This window comes from Condylura cristata, unplaced genomic scaffold, assembly GCF_000260355.1.
Source record: "Condylura cristata isolate star-nosed mole 26May11 unplaced genomic scaffold, ConCri1.0 scaffold00013, whole genome shotgun sequence".
Taxonomy (NCBI): domain Eukaryota; kingdom Metazoa; phylum Chordata; class Mammalia; order Eulipotyphla; family Talpidae; genus Condylura; species Condylura cristata.
The window spans coordinates 17,681,728-17,703,863 of NW_004567114.1; the positions used below are offsets into that span (position 1 = coordinate 17,681,728).

Here is a 22,136-nt window from a genome sequence, read left to right on the forward strand (position 1 = left end):
ACACACACACACATAGACACACACACACACAGGAAAAAAGCAAGATACCAATACTAGAAAAATATGAGTTCTCTTCAATCCTACAGACTAAGTCAAGATATTAGAGATTTATAAAATGATCCATAAAAAAAATAGGGGAAAAAACAAGAGTTACCACCTAGTCCTAAATCCCAGACTTTCTAAGACTTTCAAAGAACCTAGGCTGTTCTTTCACATTGAAAGAGTGCCTGATAATGCCTGATAGCTAGTAAATACTCAATAAATGTTTGTTTCCTCACCTCTTTATGGAATTCTGATGTTATTTTCCTTTCTTGCTGCATTTGCAGTAAATAGTGCAGTGGCTATCACTGACATAAGGAATGTTTTGTTGATGGGGATAGCCACATGAAAGCCTCTGATCTGTCCCTCCCCAGGTACAGAAATCCAGACAACATCCCCTGTTGCCCTATCAGCCATGCTGGAAGCAAAGGCAGACATCAGAAGCATGAAGTCAACGCCAAAAATGGCCTTCTACTGACCAGTATGTGACACTTGGAAGACATCTCCCACACACATTCCTGGAGCCCATGGCACACATCTTGACATACAGCCAGTGAGGAGGACACCAATGCTGATGCAATGTCAGATGGTGAAGGAGCATGAGAGAGGACTGGAACTGAGGAAGGAGGCACTGGCAGGGGCAGCAAAGAGGCTCGGTGCTTGCAACAAAGCTGTAGCTTACAAAGAAAAGAGGGTGTACCTTCACAGCCGCGCTCAATCTGTCCACTCCGGTGGAGGGCATCATTGATCAGGTCTGGCAGGCGCCCGTTCAAGTCCACTGAGGCCAGACAGCCCTGAAAGCCATCCCGGGAGGCGACAAGCTTCGGCAGGTTGCTGTACATGCCCTGGGCCAGCCCCGCCATGTAGAGGTCACCTGGAAAGAAAAGCAACCAAACCATTTACTAGGCAATGGCAATCCCGTTGGGGGCTGGGGGAAGTAGCATCTACAGAATAATGGCCAGAGTGTTGACGTTGTAAGGAGAAAGTAATGTTTATTATGTTATTCATTTTATACATGTCATCTCACAGATTTTAATCACTACACCCATTCTGAGAGGTAAGTATCATTTCCACTTTATGATGAAGTAAAGATTAACAACATTTTCAACAACACAACCATTTATTGAGCGCTTTTTATGTGCTTGTTACTGACATGCTGAGGGTTTCACAAACACGAGGCCGTCAAAATTCCTAACAATCCATAAAGGTAGTAACAATTATTATCCTCGCTTTGCAAAAACAGTACACAGAAGCTGAACAAGACTGAGAATGTGACCAAAGTCACCCAAGCAATAAGTGATTCTGCTGAGATTCCAAACCTGTAATCCTCCCTCTGGATTAGGGCTGTCTACAGGTGACATTTATTACCTGCTGCTCAGCCCCCACCACCTAAGGTTACAGAGAAAAGTAGCCATACCTTGAAAAGAGGTCCAACTACACATGGAACACATTACCATGGAATAATGTGACATTGTCCTAACAGCACCTGAATGCTGCATCACACATGTCTGGCACTCCCAGCCTGCAGTCTGCCTCTGAACACAGCCTTTCAATGGTAAGAAATGCTCTAAGAAGGATAAACTTCTTTACAAGGTTTAATGGCTGCAGCTGGAGGGGATTATACTAAGCAAACTAAGTCAGAAGAAAAAAGATAAGACTGGATGGTTTCACTTAGAAGTAGAACATAGAGAAACCCAAAGAGGCATAAACACAAACCTTGAAAGCTGACCATAGATCTAAATCATCCAGGAGGGAAGAGGGAGGGAGATGGGTGAGCACAGGGTGAAGAGCACAAGGTACTATGGTGATAGACTATAGGTGCTTTGATGGTAGGAGAACAACAGAGATCATATAGGAGGGGAGAAATCCTATACTGTTAAAAAATTAGAAAGGGTGTAACAAAAAAGAGGTATTTCATTAAATAGTAATAAAATATACTGTACAAAAGTTTACCTTTCAAATCCAGATTCTTGGCACCATTAATAACCTGAGTGACCACCTTGGTGTCCACTTTCAGGCTGTGGGTGTTACTGTTGTCCCGGGTGATGACCACATTGTGCCACTGGTTGTCATTCAGGGGCCGGTCACTGTTGCCTTTGATGACATTGGGGCCATTTCCAAGGTCAAACACGTAATGTATGTACCTATAAAGGACAAAAGCCACAGGCGTCCTGAGAGGTTCAAGGTGGCTTAACAACAAGATGTGTGTAAATAACACGGGAAGTCCCCACCAGCACATGATAGTTAAATGTCTTGAAGAAAGAACAATTTTTGAAAAACTGCTCCTATGGTCTATAGGTAGTGCTGAACATATCTATAGATCATTTCTTCTTATAAATTTGTGCATTGTAAAAAAAATAATAATAAAATGGGACATTGTAGAGAAATGCAACACAACTCATAACCTTCTTCTGCAAAAGTAAATTTATTCCATACATTTAAAGCATTCTTTTCACAATCAAAAGTCTGGAGTACTGAGTTCATGGAAGATCTTTCAGCTCACAAATCACCTTCCCTTCCAGTCCTACTCATTCCATAGATAAATGTAACCAATGAAATTGAAAGTAGGTTATCAAAAACAGAACAGTGGGTTGAATGCACACTCTTTTCATGTCTATGTTTAGTAGAGCTTGGGCTAAGAGTTAAGTATAAACAACTTACCCCTGATCCCTTGACAACCCCTGATCCCTGAGTACCCCGATTCCCTGATTACCCCTGACTCCCTGACTGCCACTTACTTACCCCTTGACTACCACTTACCCCTTGACTAGTTCAACTGCAATGAAGTCATTGCCATCACCACTGTTGAAGAGAATGAAGCCATCCGCTGAGGTGGTCTTGAACTGGAAAAAGAGGTGCATGGATGTGTAGGCCTGGAGGGTGGCCAAGCTCAGGTAGCTGCTCTTGGTCTTGAAGGTCACAGGGTCGGCAATGATATTCCTCAGTCCAAAGCGAGCCTTTAGTTCACAGTAGTCAATGTCGCCATTTTTGCACAGGTCAATGTAGAGCAGCCCATTAAACATGAGGCTCTGCAGGTGGCCAATGAAACTGGAGGGGACAACAGAGATGTAGCGTTTCTCCGTCATGATACCCGTTTCGATGTTGTGGAATTCCAAACGGGTGTGGTCTCCCACCATCGTACCTGTGACGAGCACAGAAGAGATTTCACACAGGAAGTCACAAAGCTTTGCCATAGCACCCTAGCGTGTCTTGTAGGTCTAACTTGTTTCCACATGAAATATCCGCTTCCAAAACCCAAAATATGCAATACAGCATACATTTATGTGGCCATAGTTGGGGGTAGATTACTGGTCACATCCAACTAGTTCTCTGCATTCTACAGGCACACACAGCCCCGCAGAATGCCCCATCCTACAGAGGAGAATGTGAGATGGTGATAATTCAAGCTAAAGGACAAAACCACTACTTTTCTCCATTCAAGAAGGTGACTGGATCCTGAGACCACTACAGGAAGGGAAACCTCACCTGTGTAAAGACATGATAAACAGGACTTAGGCATCACTACCAAATTTTTTTTAAAGATTTATTTATTTATGCATATAGAACCAAGGTACAGGCTAAAGGTGCAGGGGCGGTGAGAGAATTCACCAAAGACAGATTGGGGAGCAGAATGGGCAGACCGATGCAGCACACTGCTGAAGGGAGCAGTGAGTGGGTCAGGAGAGGTCTGCAGCACCATGTGGGTCACGTCCCTAGCCTGAAATTGAACTCAGTGCTGAAGTGGCTTTAGTGCTGTGCTTTAACCGGCTGCACCACCAGGGAGGACCTTATTATTTTTTTTTTTAAGATTTATATATACATAAGAATTGGGGTAAAAGTCAGAGGTGCAGGGGCAGTGAGAGGATTCACCAGAGACAGAGTTGGGAGCAGAACAGGCAGACACACTGAAATGCACTGCTGAGGGGAGCAGTGGGCAAGGCAGGAAAGGTCTGCTGCACCACGTGGTTTAGCTCCCTGACTGGGAATTGAACTCACAGTGGCTAGTGATAGCCTTGCAGTGTTGAAAGCTTAACCCCTGCACCAACAGAAAGGCCCTACCAAATATTTGTTGACTTAACAGCTCACCATCTAGTACTCCAAGAAAAGTTTCAATTGTAAAATAATTGATAATGTTACCGATCCAACAAATGCTGCTTTTTCTGATAATAACATCTGATTTTCCTTTGGGAAGCTACTCACTCCATACCCCACTCCACTTCACCTTTAAGTCACCTGGGCTGCATGAAGCTGACAGGATCCTGGCTCCCGAAGTGAACAAGCTACTTGTGCTGGACTTATTGATGCCTGTTATCCCTGAGTTAAAAAATATGTCTAAGAATGGAAGAAATGACTTTCAAACTTTTGCAGACATCTGAATCACATGGAGAGCTTGTTAAGATGGGTCACTGGGCCCTAAGTGTGGTTGTTAGAATTTTCATCGAACAAGTTACCAGGTGATACTCCTGGAATGGACCTGGGGGGTCACCTTTAGAACCACCATGTTAGAAGAGCCCACCTGTCAGTGATGTTTAACAAGATTTTGGAGGGATGGCTGAGGAAAGAGGTGTTCTTTGCAAAGCCGGCCTGCTAAAGGAGTAAGGAAGGCCAGAGCAGCTGGAGGCTATGAGGTCACAAGAGAAGGAAGAGAGGAGGGATGCGTGTGGGGGGAGAAAGTTGGGGGTCTGGGCCTATCTGAGGGGACGGCCCTCACAGAAGACAACCAGAAAATGGAGAAATACAGTCTTCTATAGAGTGACCTCTTAAAGGTCTGGATGGGACAGACAACTCTAGGTTTTTAAACACTGTGTAATATCAGATTTCCTTCTGTGCCTAAACCATTTGACATGGGGTCTAACAGTTGCAACTAACCTCCAGCTGATACACATTATCTTTTAGACATTTCATTAACTACTTTAACCTGCAAGTGGTGAGGGAGAGGAACAGTGATAATGAAGTGGGCTTGAAATAAATAGTGACTGGAAATTTTAGTAACAAAGTCAAGGACAACATCAGGGCCAGAACAGAAAGTGGTCCCCCCAACTTTTATGTAAAGAAATCCTATTAAAATATAGCAGAGGAGTCCTAATTCCCACTAGAGGGAGGGGAAGGAGAATTTCCTCTTATTGCTCTCCTGTTATTACCTCCTTTGTGTAGAAACTCCACCAGCAAAGATCATTTTTACATTTTGTGAGCATCACTGTGATGTTTTGACAACAAGTGACAAATCAATTTCTTAATACAGGTAAAGGTAAACTAATGATGTTTTTTAACTTAAATATAAAATTGTAATAGAAAAAATAAAAATGCAACATAAGTCTGTTAATAATTGAATAAACAGGACATGGCAGTGAGTGAAATATTTATATTCCCAATGTCAATTTTGCTATAACCATTCAGAACAAGGATGGGGACAGGGGTTGGACGATGATGAGGAGGGGAAGTCATAGACACTTTAAGCAGAAACAGAGGAAATGAACTATGATGATGTGGTAGTCACACTAATTTTATTTTACAAAAATAAATAAAAACATAGGCAATGAGAACCAAGAAGTGATAATGGGGTGATTCCTGGTGAAGATTAGGTTTCTATAAGGAATCAGAAGAGGGGATTTTAATGTCACTAGGAGCTTTTAGAAAAATTATGATACACTGACCTTCAGAATTGAAAGGTTAGAAAATTCTGCTCAGTAGGAAATTAACTTCAAAGGGGAAAAAATAATATGTAAGGTTTTGGCTATGAAAGAAGACCAAAGAAGGACTTGGGTAAGCAGAAGGGATACTAATGATGGAATCTGAGATCTGAACCCAGGGACAGAGACTGCTTTAGGGTTGGGGATGATTCAGAACAACTTCAGCTAGAAATTAGGAATTAAGAGATTATGGGAGGTGGAGGGGGGTTAAAGGTCAAATGAGAAAAAGAACTGGCTTTGCCATACGCCATATGCTGAAAAAACTTATTTTGCTGTGGATGGAGGTTACAAAAATAATTATGCTGCTATAGCTGGATAAAGAATTGAAGAGATTGCTTTAAGTTTGAAACTGTTGCCAATCTAAGCAAGTGAATATTTGGAAATCTTTTTGTATCACTCAATATTGATACCCTGGAGACTTCGTTCTCCTCTGTGAATGCTGTCTGTAGACCTAGATAATTTTCCATTGAAGGGACAGAAACAAGGATATGTCACAGCAGCCATTTTAAAATTTCAGAATGAAGAGGACTAATTCAGAAGTGAACACAGTCAAATCTAGCTAATATTTTCTATAATTAGGTGACATTCTGGCACTTTGTAAACACCATAGTGGCATTATACCAATAAACTACCTAAGTAGCATTCTCTTGCTTCAGAGATAAAGATACTTAGCTGGGAGAGATTAAACCACATGATCAAGGCTCATGCAGGCAGTTTAAGTGTCAGAACTACAAATGGAACCAATGTGAGTTTATTTGCAAAGGCCAGCTCTTTTACACAAGAGTCTTTGGAGAAAGACTTTGACTCATTCCCTACATGGTTGCCCAAGAAAAGCTTCAGCTGTTATTTAAATGATGAAATTTTCATGCAGAAGTTACTATGATGAATTCACACTTCATCTCAAGGATCACCTACAATATCCTAAGGTCATTCCATCCAACTCATGGATAAAGGAAGCATCAGCTGCTCCAGAACAGCCTCATCACCTTGGTGCTTGTTCAAATACAACAAGCAGCATGCAAACCTGTCCTTGGAGCCATGGGGTTGGTTGAGAATATAAACCTATGCAAAATGGTGGGTGAGTGCAAGCTCAAACTTCCCAAGGGCATTAGCATAAGATCCATGAGTCTAGAATGTCTGTGCTCCATGAATTTTCTGTGTTTCAGCTTTCCATCTGTGAAACAGGAATGAAGTTAAACTAAATGAATCAATGTGTATATAAAGAACCCTAGCCAATGCGCACACATTCAGCTATTATTAACTGTACAGTAGTCTTTTTTTTTTTTCTTTCTTTCTCTGAAATGTGTTAGCAGTTTTCTGGTTACTTCTGTTTTCTCTCTTCTGCTAGAATACAGTCTCCTTTGAAACAGAGACTACATCTTGCCTCTTCTAGATGCCTCATTGTGTGAAGCAGAGATCTCAGCAGGCATCCCTAAGCTCTGCAGCAGGCTGATTTAAGACACTGATCTTGGAGCCAGTTTGCATCATCATTTCTGCACATGAGGCTCTTGGCCTACACTAAGAGCCTAGCAAAGAACTCATGGATGGGCTTGGAGGAGACACTTGTCCTGGAGAGGGGAGAGAACATAAGATAATGAAGGTTTATAAAGTCTCAGTAAATGAAGCACCTTTTGTCTACCATGGTCCAGGTCTACACTCTCAGATCATTTTCCTCTATGGTATCAGTATTTTTTCAAAGAATGTTCTCTAAAATGTTTTTTTTTTTTTTTTTAAAAGAGGTCTGGAGTCAAACAAGTTTGGCAAACACCGCCCACTTAATTATTGCTGATTAGCAATATGTTTTTGCATCTTAAATACTACTGATAAGTCTTAACTTACTTTGTTTCCTTTGACCTCATATTTCCCAAATAAGTAAGAAAAGGGACAGGTTTTCTTTAAAAATGAGTTTTTACACTTTGGTAGTGTGTATGTGTTGGGCAGGATAAAGGAGGGAGAGAGAAAAACCCAGCATTCAGCAGAGGGTGAAGTTCTGGGTCAGAGAACCTGTTCCAGGTAGAGTGGGTAGTTCATACAGCATTCGGTCCCAGTTCTGAGCACAACCCCATAGAGGTATTCTTTTAATTCATTCTTGATAATAGAAATCCAATCCAATCAATCAATCAATCCTTATTGTCAACTGAACTTAATAACTTTCCAGGAATACATTATATTATAATAAATGAGAACCACCAGGCTGAAGGATATTTCTTTCATTGCTTTTGATTTCTTATGCATCTGACCTATTATTTGCATTATTTCTGCAAACTAGTTGAAAATTTGACACCCTGGGGGACCTTAAACAGCATGAAAGGGATTACTAAATAAGCCAATAAGACACTCCTTAATAACCTGAGGACTGTATGGTATTTTAGTTTCATTTGCCTGATTTTATGACTTCTGTGAGCTAAAATTAAAATTCCCAAACCCCTTATCATGGTAAAAAGCTATCCAAGAAGCAAAATAGTTCTTTTCTTCTTTGAAATTTCTTTATCAGTGTGGCCACTTTCTTCCCTATCAGCACCAAGGTAGGGGGTAAGTGAGCAAATAAAAGAGTTTCATTAATTCCCAATATCAAATTACTAGATGACTTAGGCATTCCATGGCTTAGTACTGCTTTTTAATTAGTAGTGGTAAGAGAAAGGGCGCTTTATAATTACCTTCATTCTAAAGGTTCTGTACAAGAATAAAGACTGAGGGAGGCCATAAACACAGTCACCCCAGCCCTGCAATTCTTTATGCCTGTGGTTTTCCTGGCGGATAATTTTCTACAGAAATCAAAGGGACTCGCTGCCAGGAGCGACTGGGCTGAAGTCGCCACCTAGTGGGTTCTGCATTAAACACACAATGAACAAGGTCGCTCTGCTTTACTGGACTAATCCCAGAGGATCTACAAGGAAGTTGGACTCATCACCTCCGCCTTGCAGGTTCCTGTCTGCACTGCCAGCCCAGGGAAAGGCTCATATAATTAACTCAGGATGGCTGTGATTTCTAGACCATAACCATTTTGCTGTCTCCTAGCTCGCTTATATTGAAGTACATGAGGCTACATTTTTGGACGATATCACATAGGTGTAGTTCTGCCTACCATGGTCCAGTTCTACACTCTCAGATCCTTTCCTCTGTGGTATCAGTATTTTTTCAAAGTATGTTCTGTAAAGTGTTTTTTAAAAAAGAGATCTGGAATCAAACAAGTTTGGCAAACACCGCCTATTTAATTATTGCTGATTAGGAATGTGCTTTAGCATCTTAAGGACTACTGATAAGTCTTAACTCACTTTGTTTCCTTTGACCTCATATTTCCCAAATAAGTAAGGAAAGGAACAGGTTTTCTTTAAAAATGACTTAGTTAATAATAGCCTCTGTTATTACATGATGCTACACTTTTGGACGATATTACAGTTGTGGTTCTGTTTGATCCACCGGATAGAGGGAAGGTGGTGATGTGGTCTAAGTACCAAAATGTGCCTTCCCCAACCCCTTCCATTATATTTTCCCTATATTTTACAACAAATCATTTTCTTAGGATGGACTGGGCAATCCAACAAGGGGTCCCTTGTGTTGAATCAGTCAAACATGAATTTGGAGCATAAACACACAATTCCTTTAAATTTTATGCTCTCCTATGAAAATGACAACATGAATACTTACCTTGCAAGGCAATAGGGAATTATAGAAAAGTCAAGAAACTGAAATATGTAAGACAGTTAACCCAGCATCTCATGACAACTGTCCTTCCTCTACCATAGAGTCAACAAATGATCATCATATTCCAGGGAGCACCCCACACTGCCAAGTTCTCTGTTCCTACGTGGACAAGAATTGTGCACAACAGATAAGCACTGCTCTGAAATCTTAGCAAGTGTAGACTTCAGGGAGGCTGCGTGTTAGATACACTGGGAAGCCCTCTGGCTTTCACTGTCTCTCTCATTAATTATACTCATCAAATTCTGCCTGGAGATCTACCTTCATAAGCCTCTGCAGCTTACTCCAACCCAAACTGATAAATTCCTCTTCTGATTAAAAATTCTGGCTTCTCATTCTATCTATCCAAGTCAGAATCTCCCTGTAACCCTTGCCTGCCCTAGATTGGTTTGCTATATGATGCAATTGTTCATCTCTTGTGTTTTCTTATTATCTTCTACAATCCCTAACACACCATTGACATGTGACAGGCTCAAGAAATATTAGTGCTGGCCTGAGTTTTTGACTGTTCCTTCCATGTGTTCATTCATGTATTCACTGTGCTCCTAAAACTGTAAATTCCATTAGCCAAGGACTTACCCACTTGCTTACCACCATGTACCCATTGCCCTCTAGAGCAGTGCTTGGTACAGAGTAGGTCCTCAATAAATAATGATCAAGTAAATGATTAATTATTCAGTATTTTCTAAGCATCATGCACTGACCAAGGCACTTACTTTGATTTGTAATATTCTGAATTTCTGGTTTATCCAGCTCCCTCAACCAGAGGGTGACTCACTCATTGCTGGAAGGGAATGGTACTTGGGAAGCCCTCTGGCTTTCACTGTCTCTCTCATTAATTATACTCATCAAATTCTGCCTGGAGATCTACCTTCATAAGCCTCTGCAGCTTACTCCAACCCAAACTGATAAATTCCTCTTCTGATTGACAAGTCACTTGTGACAATAGCAGAAGGACCTACAGAGCCCTACAGCTGTCCACATCCTCTCTGCTGAAGGAGAAGACCCATCAACGTGTCAGTGAAGGAGAGGGTAATTCCCACAACACAGAGTAATGAAAACATAGAGGAAGAGTTTCTTGGCCACCCTGAACAGGATAGGTGAGTCTATCCAGCAAAATAAAAGTTGGAAGAAGCCCTTTGTTTACTGAATGACCCAAAAGACATAAGCACAGAGAGAGAGAATTGTCGCCACAGGAGCTACTCACCCTCAGCCACATCATCGTCCACGGTTAACTTAAGGCTCTTTCCTCTCCGCACCACCCGGACGGTGTGCCACTCATTGTCGTTGAGTTTCTGCCCCGCATACAGGGTCTCAGGTCCTTTGCCTAAGGACGACGGTAAGTGTCCAAGTTAGAATCAGTTCTGAGAGCTGTGCTCTTGGCATTAGAGTTGTCAAAGCCATACTGCCACACATGACCCAGTAACATCTCAAGGAATCCTCCTCCCCCCAAGCCCATTCTAGCATCCCTGTTCTGTTGTCACATTTAAAAGTTCCCAAATATGAAAGCCTCCATTCCAATATAAGGGACAATAACAAAATAGTGGAGGAAAAAACGTCCTTCTTAATCTATAGGTGCACAGTTTTAAAATGCTGATGGTAGTAAGTGAAAACATTTACAAGGGATAACTCTCAGCTACCCCTTTGTTTGCTCAAGTCTTAGATTTTAGATGAATTTCTTGAAAAAATACAGGTAATTCATCAAATGTTTTCTAAAATCGTTTAGTCATGTATGCACAAGACAGCAGTCTGGCTTTTGGAGAGTATCCACTGATTGGATGAGAAGAGAGCAGTGCAACATATGCTCTTGATAGGCCACTAAACTGTTCCTACCAGAACTCAGTGACCACAGAAATCACAACTGTAGTTGTCACTATAATAATAAAAATTCCAAGGATTACCATTATAAATAATGCTCCTGAAGGGAATGTGAAGGATTTCAAAATTATCTCAGTATTCATCATCCTCCAAAAAGATCCAAAGACATAAAATATAGAACAACAGAAAATTTGAAAATTGAGTCTTTAGAGATCAAAAGAGGATTTTGTAGAAAGTATTCCCCATTGAAGGAATAAACCTAGTCATCTCAAAAGATTCCTGCTTAAGAGGTTCAAGATGATGTTCAAGTGCATTCCAGGAAGAATATGGTACAACATGAAATTTCAATATTTAAGGGTGAAAACTGGCAAGACAGACATTGAGGCATTAATACAATTTGTCCAGTCATGAGGGGGAACTACAGTGTTTCACTCACCACTGAACTGAGATTTAAAATTAAAAGACAATGAAGATTGTACAGAACCAGAGGATTTAGAGGAAGTTTTTTCTCTCTGTGAGTAGCTGAGTCCATGCAAAAAGTCGATCTTCCTGGGGCAGTCAACCAATATAGGAAAAATCCTACCTTGGAAATAGGTTCGAAAAAAAGGCTAAATGCATGTACCTGCCCGATGAATCTCTATGGATATTATACACCTGAAATATTTCAAAAGATTGTATATTATACACCTGAAATATTTCAAAAGATTGTATATAGCTTACAGTAACACCATTCTTTAATGAATGTCCACTGAATAAGTGATGCCTTCATAGATCTTTATTTCTCCAGAAATCACCAATGAAAGTCAATACCTTTTCATTTAAGTAAATTTGAAAGCATTATTGTGAAATTTTCATCGTCCACTCTCCTGCATCCTCTTCCTCCCCCCAAACTGAAGATATTATAAACTTTTAAGGAAGAAAATTAAAAAAAAAAAAGTGCCACTTGGGTAGAGACACTTGAAAGAAAATGATTTTAAACTGTGACCTTTAAATCTCAGTTATTGCTGTTCCTATTAAATGCTAGTTCTACGAATTATTATAGTACTTGAAGTTTGGAGAAAATTTCACTTTGAAAAACAGATTTTTGAAGAGGGCTGTTTCTTTCAAGTATGATATGTACAGAAAGTAACTTGTATTTTAAAATTTCAAAATGTACCTATATCCCAAGTGGAACCCTCAATGAACAAGAATCCAGAGAATTTGGTGAAGAAACTTAGAGTAGAACAAATAATCTCAAATTCAGTAAGGACGCCACAAGATCAGTGGTTCTTGGGGGAGAAATCATTCTGTAATTAACCAGTTCACACTCTATCCTGGCTCTTGTTACTGTATGAGTGTGCCTGACTTTACTATTATCTAAAAAGTCCACCTAGATTGGGAATTTTTCTACACTGCCTCTATTAGGTAGCATTGTTCACTTTAATCCAATTCAGGTCTAAGATTGATGTAACAGTGGTTTACAACAAACTGCTAGCAGAGGACAAAAAGGATCCCATCCTGTGGGTACTTTGAAGCAAGAACAAATGTTCGCAGAAAAACAAATCTGCCTTTGTTTTTTTATGCTTTTATCCACGTTATTGTACATGAAAATGCTTCCATAAGAAAGGAGACGCTCAAGACAGATGCGGAAAATACCGGCTGTGGAGACAGACTTGTTAAAAGCACAGGCAGTTTAACGCATCTCCTGGAGATGCCATCTGTCCTTTAGGTGACTTTTGCATGTCACTTCATTCTTATGATTGGGGACAAGCTAATGGGAGAGACAAACTAATGGAAACACAGTTTTAGGACTTGTTATACCCCTGTCTTATTAACAACAGGGGTTGCATACCAGGTTGCCTCAGGCCTCTGTTTTATCTTTTATTATTATTATTATTATTATTATTATTATTATCATTATCATTATTATTATTATTATCATTATCATTATCATTGTCATTATTATTTACTTTGTGCATACAAGAGCTGGGGTATAGTCCAGAGGTACAGGACTGGGAAGCAGAACAGGCAGGTCTATTGAAATACATAGCTGACAGGAGCAGCGGGCGAAACACGAGGTCTGCTGTGCCATGTGGTTGAATTCCCTGGCTGGGGACCGAACTCATGCTGCAGTAGCTAGCAGTAACTTGATGGTGCTGAGACTTTAACCCTTGTGCTACCATGAAGGCCATCTGTGTTTTAAATGCTGTTAATATCTTGCAGATACTTCAGTCCTTCCTGCATCCTTAAAATGCCTACAGTGGTCAGATTTAAACCATTGTATTTAAATGTCCACATGACACTAAAAATTTAGTCTAGCAGAGCTTAGGATCATCAGTGTGAATAAAATAACTGAAACACCGAAGTCCTAATGTCTGGTTCCCTTTGAAACCTCCAGCCACTTTAAGGCTAACTACTCTTCAGAGTACGAAGAAAAAAAGATTCACACCTGTCTAGCTAAACTGACAGGAAAAGGGTATTATACAAGATTCATTTTTAAGCAATAAATTTAGAAATCTCAGTGAGCTTCTGAAAAACTCACCCTCCCAAAGTGGAAAGTCAATGGCATTTATCTTTAATCAAGCCAAAAAGGTCAATTCATCCTACTAGAGAGAAAGTGATGTTTAAACTCTGCTGGAAATGTAGGCAAATAGGAAGAACAAATCTAATCTGCAGCCTAAGCACAAGTCAGAGCTGATAAGTGACGTAGATGCAGACTGAAGTGAAAGTTAAAACAAAGTTTTAGGCTTTTAAGCATGAGGACCCAGTCTAAAGATGACTTCCTCGCAGACCCAAGCAGAAAATCAGTGAAGCAGCAACAGCAAAAGAATGAACATGATGTTCTTTGCTATAAGAAAAGTGGTACAGAAAAGAGGATGGGCAAACTAATTTTTCAACTTGAAAAAAAAAAAACAAAAACTCAAAGCTGTCCATTTTCTGCACTGTGTATTTTCTGTGAAAAATATGACCTGCTGTTAGGCTTACATATTGGATATATGTATATAAGATTATGCTTATTTTATTGTTTAAGTAATAAGAATTGACCACTAAACAGCCCTTCAATTAACTACTGGATGATGAGATCAGCACATTTGCTCTAAATACAGAAATAAATTCTATGACACTCCGTAGTTGAATTTTCTGGTATGGAGCCCCAAGACTGGGGGAAAGAGACAAAATCACAGATGAAGGTTTCTGAGATGTAGAAGTCTGGAGAAGTGGAGTAGCAAATTGCTTATTACCACAGAGCACAGCTTTTAATGAAATCTTTGGATGATACCACCCAAATGTCCACTCTCGATAATGTCCTCATCTTACAGAAAAGGGTCTAATTCTCTGCTCTATGGAGCTAGAGAGTGAGACATCAGAGGAAGGACATGGGTTCTTTTGTTTTCTTGATCTCTCCTCCAGGAACCACATGGAAGTTCTATTTCTTTCAGAAGCCAGAACTAATAATGAAATCAAAATGAAAAAAATGAGAGAACAAGAGTCTTTGAGAGAGAAATCATTGCTGATTGCTTGGAGGAAGATGACACTCAGATATAAGTAGGTTTTTCCTCTTCCAGCAGATAGGGGAGTGGTGTGTATGTAGGGGGAAAAAAATCTGTATTTCATCATTATTAAAGGTTTACACTTTCACAGGTGGATTTTGGATTTTAATTATTTTGAACTTATTTTTTTTCCTAGCAGACTGCTCATATTACATGAATAGCTTATTCCCCCCCAGGAGCAATATCACCCCACAACTACAAGAGAGTCCCAATACATCAATTTGTCTATGCATTTCTGCAACCTGACCAAATCGACCATACCAGATGGTTTTGCTCATATACAGGGAGTAGATATTCCTTCCATCTGCACCAAGTGTTGTTTCCAAATGTGGGTGGGTGACATTTACAAACTTCTTTTTTTTTTTTTTTAATTTGGGGTAGACAAGTAGGTAGTAAAAGGGGGGGGCGCAATATCGGCATGCTAGTCACTTAAACTTACCAGAATTGTTTTCAATTTGTGCAAGAAAGGTAAAAGAGTAATGATCTGATTTCCCTTAGAATCAGATTTCACATGAATTAAGATCTCTACAGTACATAAAAAGTAGTAAATTCAGTCTCTTAGAAAGGTATAGTGAAAGGCATGTGAGGATACATCTAAATGATATGACACATAACTACTCAAAATGATCAACTGTGTTAGGTTTAAAGAACTCCAAAAAAAATTTAAAAGAAGAAACTTACCTTCTTTTCCACCAGTACCTCAGGTTATGCTAAGCTGAGCTTGACAAGCATTTTAACAAACCTATAGTATCATGTCTTTTGTCAGTCTTCTTTCTCAGAGACAGGTTAGGCAAGTGTAATAGGGATGAGGAGAAGGAAGACTGAGACTGAGGAGTGAGGTAGATGGCAGATATCTAGGAAAGGAGCATTTAATTTCCTGTCCAAAAGTTATTTCCTGTTCTGGTTATTTACTTTGAGTTGACAACCCAACACAAGTGAGAGGTATTGTCTTTGGTCTTTGTAAACTTCTATTTTTGAAGCATTTATTTTCACTGAAAACACACACACACACACAAATCATATTTACTTATAGAGCCAATTTAGCAAAACACCTTAAATTGATAATTTTATTCTTATCAGAGCCCTCAATTCTTAGGTAGAGCTGTTGAACTTCCAAAAATATATGTAAAAACATGGACATTTTCTGGAAGCCTCCTATTAAGAAGTCTCCCAGAGAGGTGTGCAAAAAAGGTGAGTGGTGACCCAGTTATTCAGCCTGAGCACAGACACCCTCCTGCAAACCCCACTTCAATTTAAAACCCACTAAAATCAGGGCTTGAATAAGTATTTGTAGCATTGAGCCTGCTACCTACAACACATTCAACTGTGGAGTGTGGGATGCTGACCTGCTCTCTGTGGCTCATCCTCTACCTATGTCAGCTTCACTGACCCTGGTGGTGAATTATAGGGACTACAGTCACACTTAGCACACATTAAATGATCTCTGGGATGGGATCTTGTAGTGCAGGATGAATAGGTAAACAGGATCTGCCCTCACAGAGCTAACAGTTTAGTCTGGAGTCAAAGGGGAAAATGAAGGGAAACACACAAATCAAAGACCATGAGATAACTGCAAGTAGGGTTGAGTTCTAGGAAGAAAAAAGAATGGGATTCTATGATGAACAATAAGTGCAGTGGGGAGTAAGGACAGAGGATTGTCTACTTTATAGAATGCTCCAGAAATTAAGTGGCTTCTCTCTCCTTGCCCTGAAATTCTAGTTGGGTAGTGAGCTAATATGTCACATGGTCAGAGAAAGCTACTTGAAGGAGTTGTATCTGCAAAAGAGTCAAGCATGTCAATGCCTGAGGCAATGTGGGTAGTTGTAGCAAAAACCCAGGAGCCTGGTGTGTGGGTGAAATAAAGAGAACCCCACTAAGAAAGGTGGTTGTGTCAGGGAGAAGGTAGCTGAGCACTCCTAGGTGACAAGGCTCACAAACTGAATGCAGACCCAAGGGCAACTGGAAGCCACTGAGAGGTTTGAATTAAATCCTATGGCCTATGTTAATTAATTAAACTGAATGATATAACTAAGGTTTTGGAAATAACTTTGGCTGATAAGGTGGAAAGGACCAAAAGAGGCCAATTATGGAAACCAGGAGATGTACTGTAAAGCTGTAAAGGCAGGAAGTGAGTGACTTGAACTAAGGAGGTGCAACAGAAGTACAAGTGACGAGATGTGGGATGTGTTTTAGAGGTAGTGTCAAAAGGACTGAGTGGGAGAAGAAAGCTGAGGCATTAATGGTGACTCCTAGTTCTGAACTGAGAAGGGAAACAAACCCAGAAAAAGTGAGACATGACTGAGCCTATTAGTCAGTGGCACTGACTTCTGTGTTTGCATCTTCCCTACTTAGCATCAGTCATGCTCACTACAAACGTTGGCAGCTTCCTACTGCTGAGATGTGTGAATCAACGTTCACGGCTTGCATGATTTTCTTAGTACAGTGTTAATTTGCACCTTAGGCTACCTTGCCTACTAATGATGCAGCATTATTGGCTTCTTGTTATCTTTCCTTCCTCTCTCCTCCATTTACTTCCCCCCTTCCCCTCATCTCCTCTCCTGTTCTCTCCTTCCTCTCCTTTCTCTTCCATCCCCTTTCCTCTCTGTTTGTCTCCCTCTCTCACTCCCTTCCTCATCCTCTTCTTCCATTCAATATTCTTTCCTTTTTTCTGCCTGGTTTCATTGATGTGTTTTAGCTCATATCCCAGAGTGCTCACATAATACAAATACAGTCCCATTCGATAGGATCTCTACATCGTGATGACTGCATAGAACTAAGTTTCTCCTCTGGACTAGGGGAATGGAACACCCCAATTTTGAAATGGAATGAATCATTGCAGATACACCTCCATAGTGAGAAATGACTCCACAAGAGATGAGAAAGACTCATGCCCCCAAATTACTGGCAAATCTCTACTTTGTCATAAATGTTTAACTTGGTTTAGGAATCATGGTTGAGGATGTCTCAAAATATCTTGTAATAATTTCAGCCCATGAAACCATATTTCAAGAGATGAGGTGAGGGCACTCTGCTCAAGGATAAGCAGAAAGATGTTTCTGTGGATATTGATTCTGCTCTTGCTTTTTAAAATAACTTTCTAAAATATCCTAATTCTCTTCCCACCATCGGGATGCTACAATTAATACTAATTAGTCTTCCTTTGATGATTTAAAAAGCTTTAGGGTCTTATTGACTAACTGACCTTTTGTCTAGCACTGAAGACAAATTTAAAGCTGGTAGAGATTGGGGATAAGAAGATTTTAACAAGGATGTTCACTAGAATCTCTTCTCCTGGCATCCTCTGAACAAATTTCCAGTGTATGCCTGTTTCTTTGGGAACTGTCCCTTTTATCCTAAAGCACAAAATAACATATAGTTCAGTTATGAATTAAAATGCCTACTTAATATTCTGTTTTAAATAAGAATTAAGGAAGGCATAAGGTCATACTCTAATCTTCTTTCATATAACGTCATAACTTCTTTACCTGTGCCCTTCTCGCCTTGCCCTTCTCTGACCTCTGAGCTGGGAGGACACACTTCTCTGTAAGTCAGTTGCAGCTTTATTTTGTAAATCATCATTTGATCCCTTGAATTGAAGTATTTTTTTTTCTACTCATGGCTTACACACCTAGACCCATGAAGAGAGAACATGTTACCTTTGTCATTCCCAATAACGAAGCAGAGAACTTTCCACCAAGAAGATACACAACATAGCTAGGAAAAACTTAAAAGTGAGTGAATAAATACAACTGTGTGATCTCAGTAACAACATAGGAGGTAGGTTGAGGGAAAGAGAAGAAATGGAAGAGGAATAAAAAGTACTAACTGTATTTTAGCAACAAAAGGAATGGGCCCATGCAGGGAGGTGTTCAGGATAATAATAAATGCATACAAATGAATTAATAATTGAAGACATAGAAGTGGTAAATATGAAAGACAGTAAATCTGTTGAAGGTGGAGAAATAAAGAGAAGGGGAGCAGAAGAGAGTCATGAAGTACTTTTGGGGAGAAAAGTGAATTAGACATCAGGCAGCAGATATACATAAAATAAACGCATTACTTTCCGTTTTAAATATTTTTTGCAGCATTGAGAAGACAATACAGCCTGATAGAAAACTGATATGGGGATGAAAGAGGGACTCTGTACCACAACATGATTTTATTTAGTTTTATAATATGAAGCTGATATTGTTTTCCCCAGCTTTACAATAAAGAGGCAGAATGAAGCTCCACACTCTCTCAAGGTCACAGAAATGGGATTCAACCCCCACTGGGCTTGTCTGCAAGATCCCTCCACTATGCCACAGCTGTTCTCACAGCTTCATCAAGGTTTTACCCTTGATAAGCACAGCCTAGAGGGTGGGAAAGGGAGATCGTGATGTCATTCATGTTCATAAAGGACATGGGTGATAATGGGGAGCTATTGTTGAATCTAAAACAAAATCTAATTTGGGGAGATTAATGAAAAATTAGACCTGATTCCATTTTTACCCCCAAGACCAGGGTCTAGTCCAAACATATCACACCTACAATTAAAGTCAAGTGAAGGTGAAAGCCTATATTGGGAATGAAAGTAAAGAGTAAATACACCATCTTGTAGTGTGTGTGAGTGCGTGCGTGTGCATTTGTAGCAGACATTCTTGATGCCTGCATCCTGGCCCCTCTGCAACTCTAAAGTCAGGGGTGTCTTCCATTCTGCATACAAGAGCAGTCAAGCAATGGGGGAAAGAGGGAAGGGAGTTGACAAACAATGAGAGGGAGGGTGCTAGTCGGATAAATGCTCCCAATCTCCTAGCTTTAGGGCAGATGATTCTTCAATGCCATCCACCTGTGCTCCACTCCCACATCTCACAGCAGAAACATTGCCTGTGGACACTCAAGTTGCCCTGCTTCTTCTCTCCTGCTTTTGATGATCCCTCCCAAATTAACCACTCAACCTAAGTCCTTGTTTGACTCAGAGGACATTATATTGTGTTTTATCATTTCCTATGCAGTCACTCAAGCATTACGACAATCCTGTGAGGCTGGGCATACCAGTTGCCTCTGATCCAATTGTCCCAAGATCACATGACTATAAACTGCAATTAAGTCAAGAACCTAGGCTTCCTGAGCGCATGGCAGATGACTTGCCCTTATTCCCTAGCCGTCAAATCCATGAAGCCCAAGGAGGACAGGGGGCTGTGAGCCACTAGCAGTGTGAAAGGTAGATCTGGGACCATGGTTGTAAATTACCAAATTCTGATGAAACTCTTGAGGCTCTGAGTAAGTGGTCGCTGAGGGCAAACACAGGGCACTCCCCTGAGGACTGTGGGGGGCACTGGAAAGGGTGCAATTACTAAGATTCTTAATTAGCTCAGCTCTACTCCAGAAAGAAGTGAGGAGATAGGTTTTCTCTGCCCAAGGACCGTCAGGCTCTGCTTTGAAAGAACAGCCATATCCCAGATGAAGGATTTATTTTAGCTACAATTTGGTCACTGGGTTTTAAAAGTACCAAGATGAAGAAGAGTTCTATGAAGTGGAATTTCCATATCAATCCCCCCGTGTTTGTAGGACCTTCTCCTACATTGGAAGGTACAAAATCTAAGGTAAGAAAGGAAAAGGAACCACTTTCCAGCCTACTTTTTGGGATCATACAAGATCTACAGGCTTAATAGATTAATGGCATTAGCTGATCACCTACTGTGGACAAGAGACAGTTCTCACACAGAATGTTCCTGTCCCTCAGTAGACTGTCTTATCCTCTTCACACTGAGTCTATGCAATTAGGGAATGCAGGAGGTTGGATTAGCAGAATGATCACTGTGTTCTTATCCGAGTTCTCCAAGTTCTCCCTCCTAAAATAATGTCGCTTTAAAAACATGATAAATTATAGCTCCCTATCTCACAAGAAATATCTCTTTATAATGCTCACTAAAATAAAACTTGCAAGACAAGCACAGAGAGGGAAAAAGCAAAACTAAAGTAACAACCAAGATAGATTATTTAAGTTTAAATATATTTGTCTCCTGTTAAGTAAGAGTAAGTGTGCTTTTCCCATGAAGCAAGTGTGTTCTTGGGTAAGGCATGCAAAGCAGCTATGTTGGCAAACAAGGCTAGCTTCCATGTGCTGTCTTTACCCCATTCCCCGTTATGCAACACGTTGGCCCAGCATCATGTGAATTTCAGCTGCTGTTTTATCCATGCACTTAAATGCCTGATTAAGCCAAGGGCATTAAGTACAAGGAAACTGTCCCTACTGAAGAGGATGAAATCAACACCACACTTGTGGACTGTATAAAAGAAGATGAGTTGAATGGAAAAGTTCAGGACCTGCTCTAAAAGCATGATGGTTGTTCCTGGGAGTGCAAAGATGAAAAAGACACAGTGTAATCAGGGAGCTCACTGTGTGCTGGGATTACTGAATGAAAATCACTGTGTGGGAGGGAAAGGTACAGAGACAACACCGGGTTCCTGCCTAGGAGGACGCACCTTGACCATCTGGAAATCTGAGTCATTCACGCTTCCTCTCCAGTTTCCATGCAGAGTCACATAGATCCTACAAGGTAGCAACCAAAACCTTTATTTCTCCATCCTTCTGAACTCAAATAGCACTGTCCTTGGTATGCACAGTGGATTCTCAAAATTGAAGAGTAAACTAACAAATTTCTTTTTTTTTTCTATTCCTGCATCACACTTTGTTATAACAGCAAAAATGTACCTACAACTTAACAGACTCCAGTCACTGAACACCATTCTGAGTGTCTATATTAGCTCTCTTAATCTTCATCTCAATCCCATCAAGTTACTTATTGCTGTATTATTTGTTCACAATATTTGTTCTGTTTTCTGCTCTGTTGTGTCAGTGATCGTGTGTGACTAACTTCATAGCCCAGAAAAGGGGAACAGAGGAAATTTGGGCCACTTAGAGGGTTTAGAACTCTGCCAGTTCTCTTTCCCCTTTGCCACAAATCCAAGATGTGGTACACTGGGACCCCTGTTTCAACCAGGGTCCTGAAATAGAGACAGTGAAGAGAAGCTACAGTATCTCCACAGTGAACATTCTGGTGAGTGGGAAATAAAGCTCTGTCTCTGAGGTCCCTACAACTGCAGGGAGGCTATGTTACTGCAACATAACTTAGCTGAGATGACTAACACATGGGGCCCATTCACAAGTTAACTTTACACAGAGAAAGCCCAGGTCAAAGACAGTGCAGTTGTGACCCACGGCTATGGAGCTTGGACCTCAGCAATCTGGTTCAATTTTGCCCTTATCTACCACTTAGAGCTATGACAGTTTCTGTTAGTGAAGGGGTAAACCAAGTATGGCTAAGAAAACAAAGAAAGACCCTCAGAGTGAAATGTTCTACAGAAAATGTAT

At 40.4% G+C, this 22,136-nt stretch overlaps 1 protein-coding gene across 17 annotated transcripts in view; it reads right to left on the bottom strand.

Annotated features, from left to right (window-relative positions):
* The window catches only part of NRXN3 (neurexin 3), a 1,505,538-nt gene that overhangs the window by 779,394 nt on the left and 704,008 nt on the right, over positions 1 to 22,136 (bottom strand). For all 17 annotated transcript variants that reach the window (XR_001145407.1, XR_001145406.1, XM_012724445.1 and 14 more), the window contains 4 exons: positions 10,639 to 10,758; positions 2,800 to 3,181; positions 1,993 to 2,183; positions 740 to 913 (listed from right to left, as the gene is read on the bottom strand). Coding sequence is in view for 15 of the 17 variants with exons in the window: in XM_012724445.1 (XP_012579899.1) it covers positions 740 to 913; positions 1,993 to 2,183; positions 2,800 to 3,181; positions 10,639 to 10,758 (867 nt within the window). In the remaining 2 variants the exon portion in view is untranslated. The remainder of the gene's footprint in view (positions 1 to 739; positions 914 to 1,992; positions 2,184 to 2,799; positions 3,182 to 10,638; positions 10,759 to 22,136) is intronic.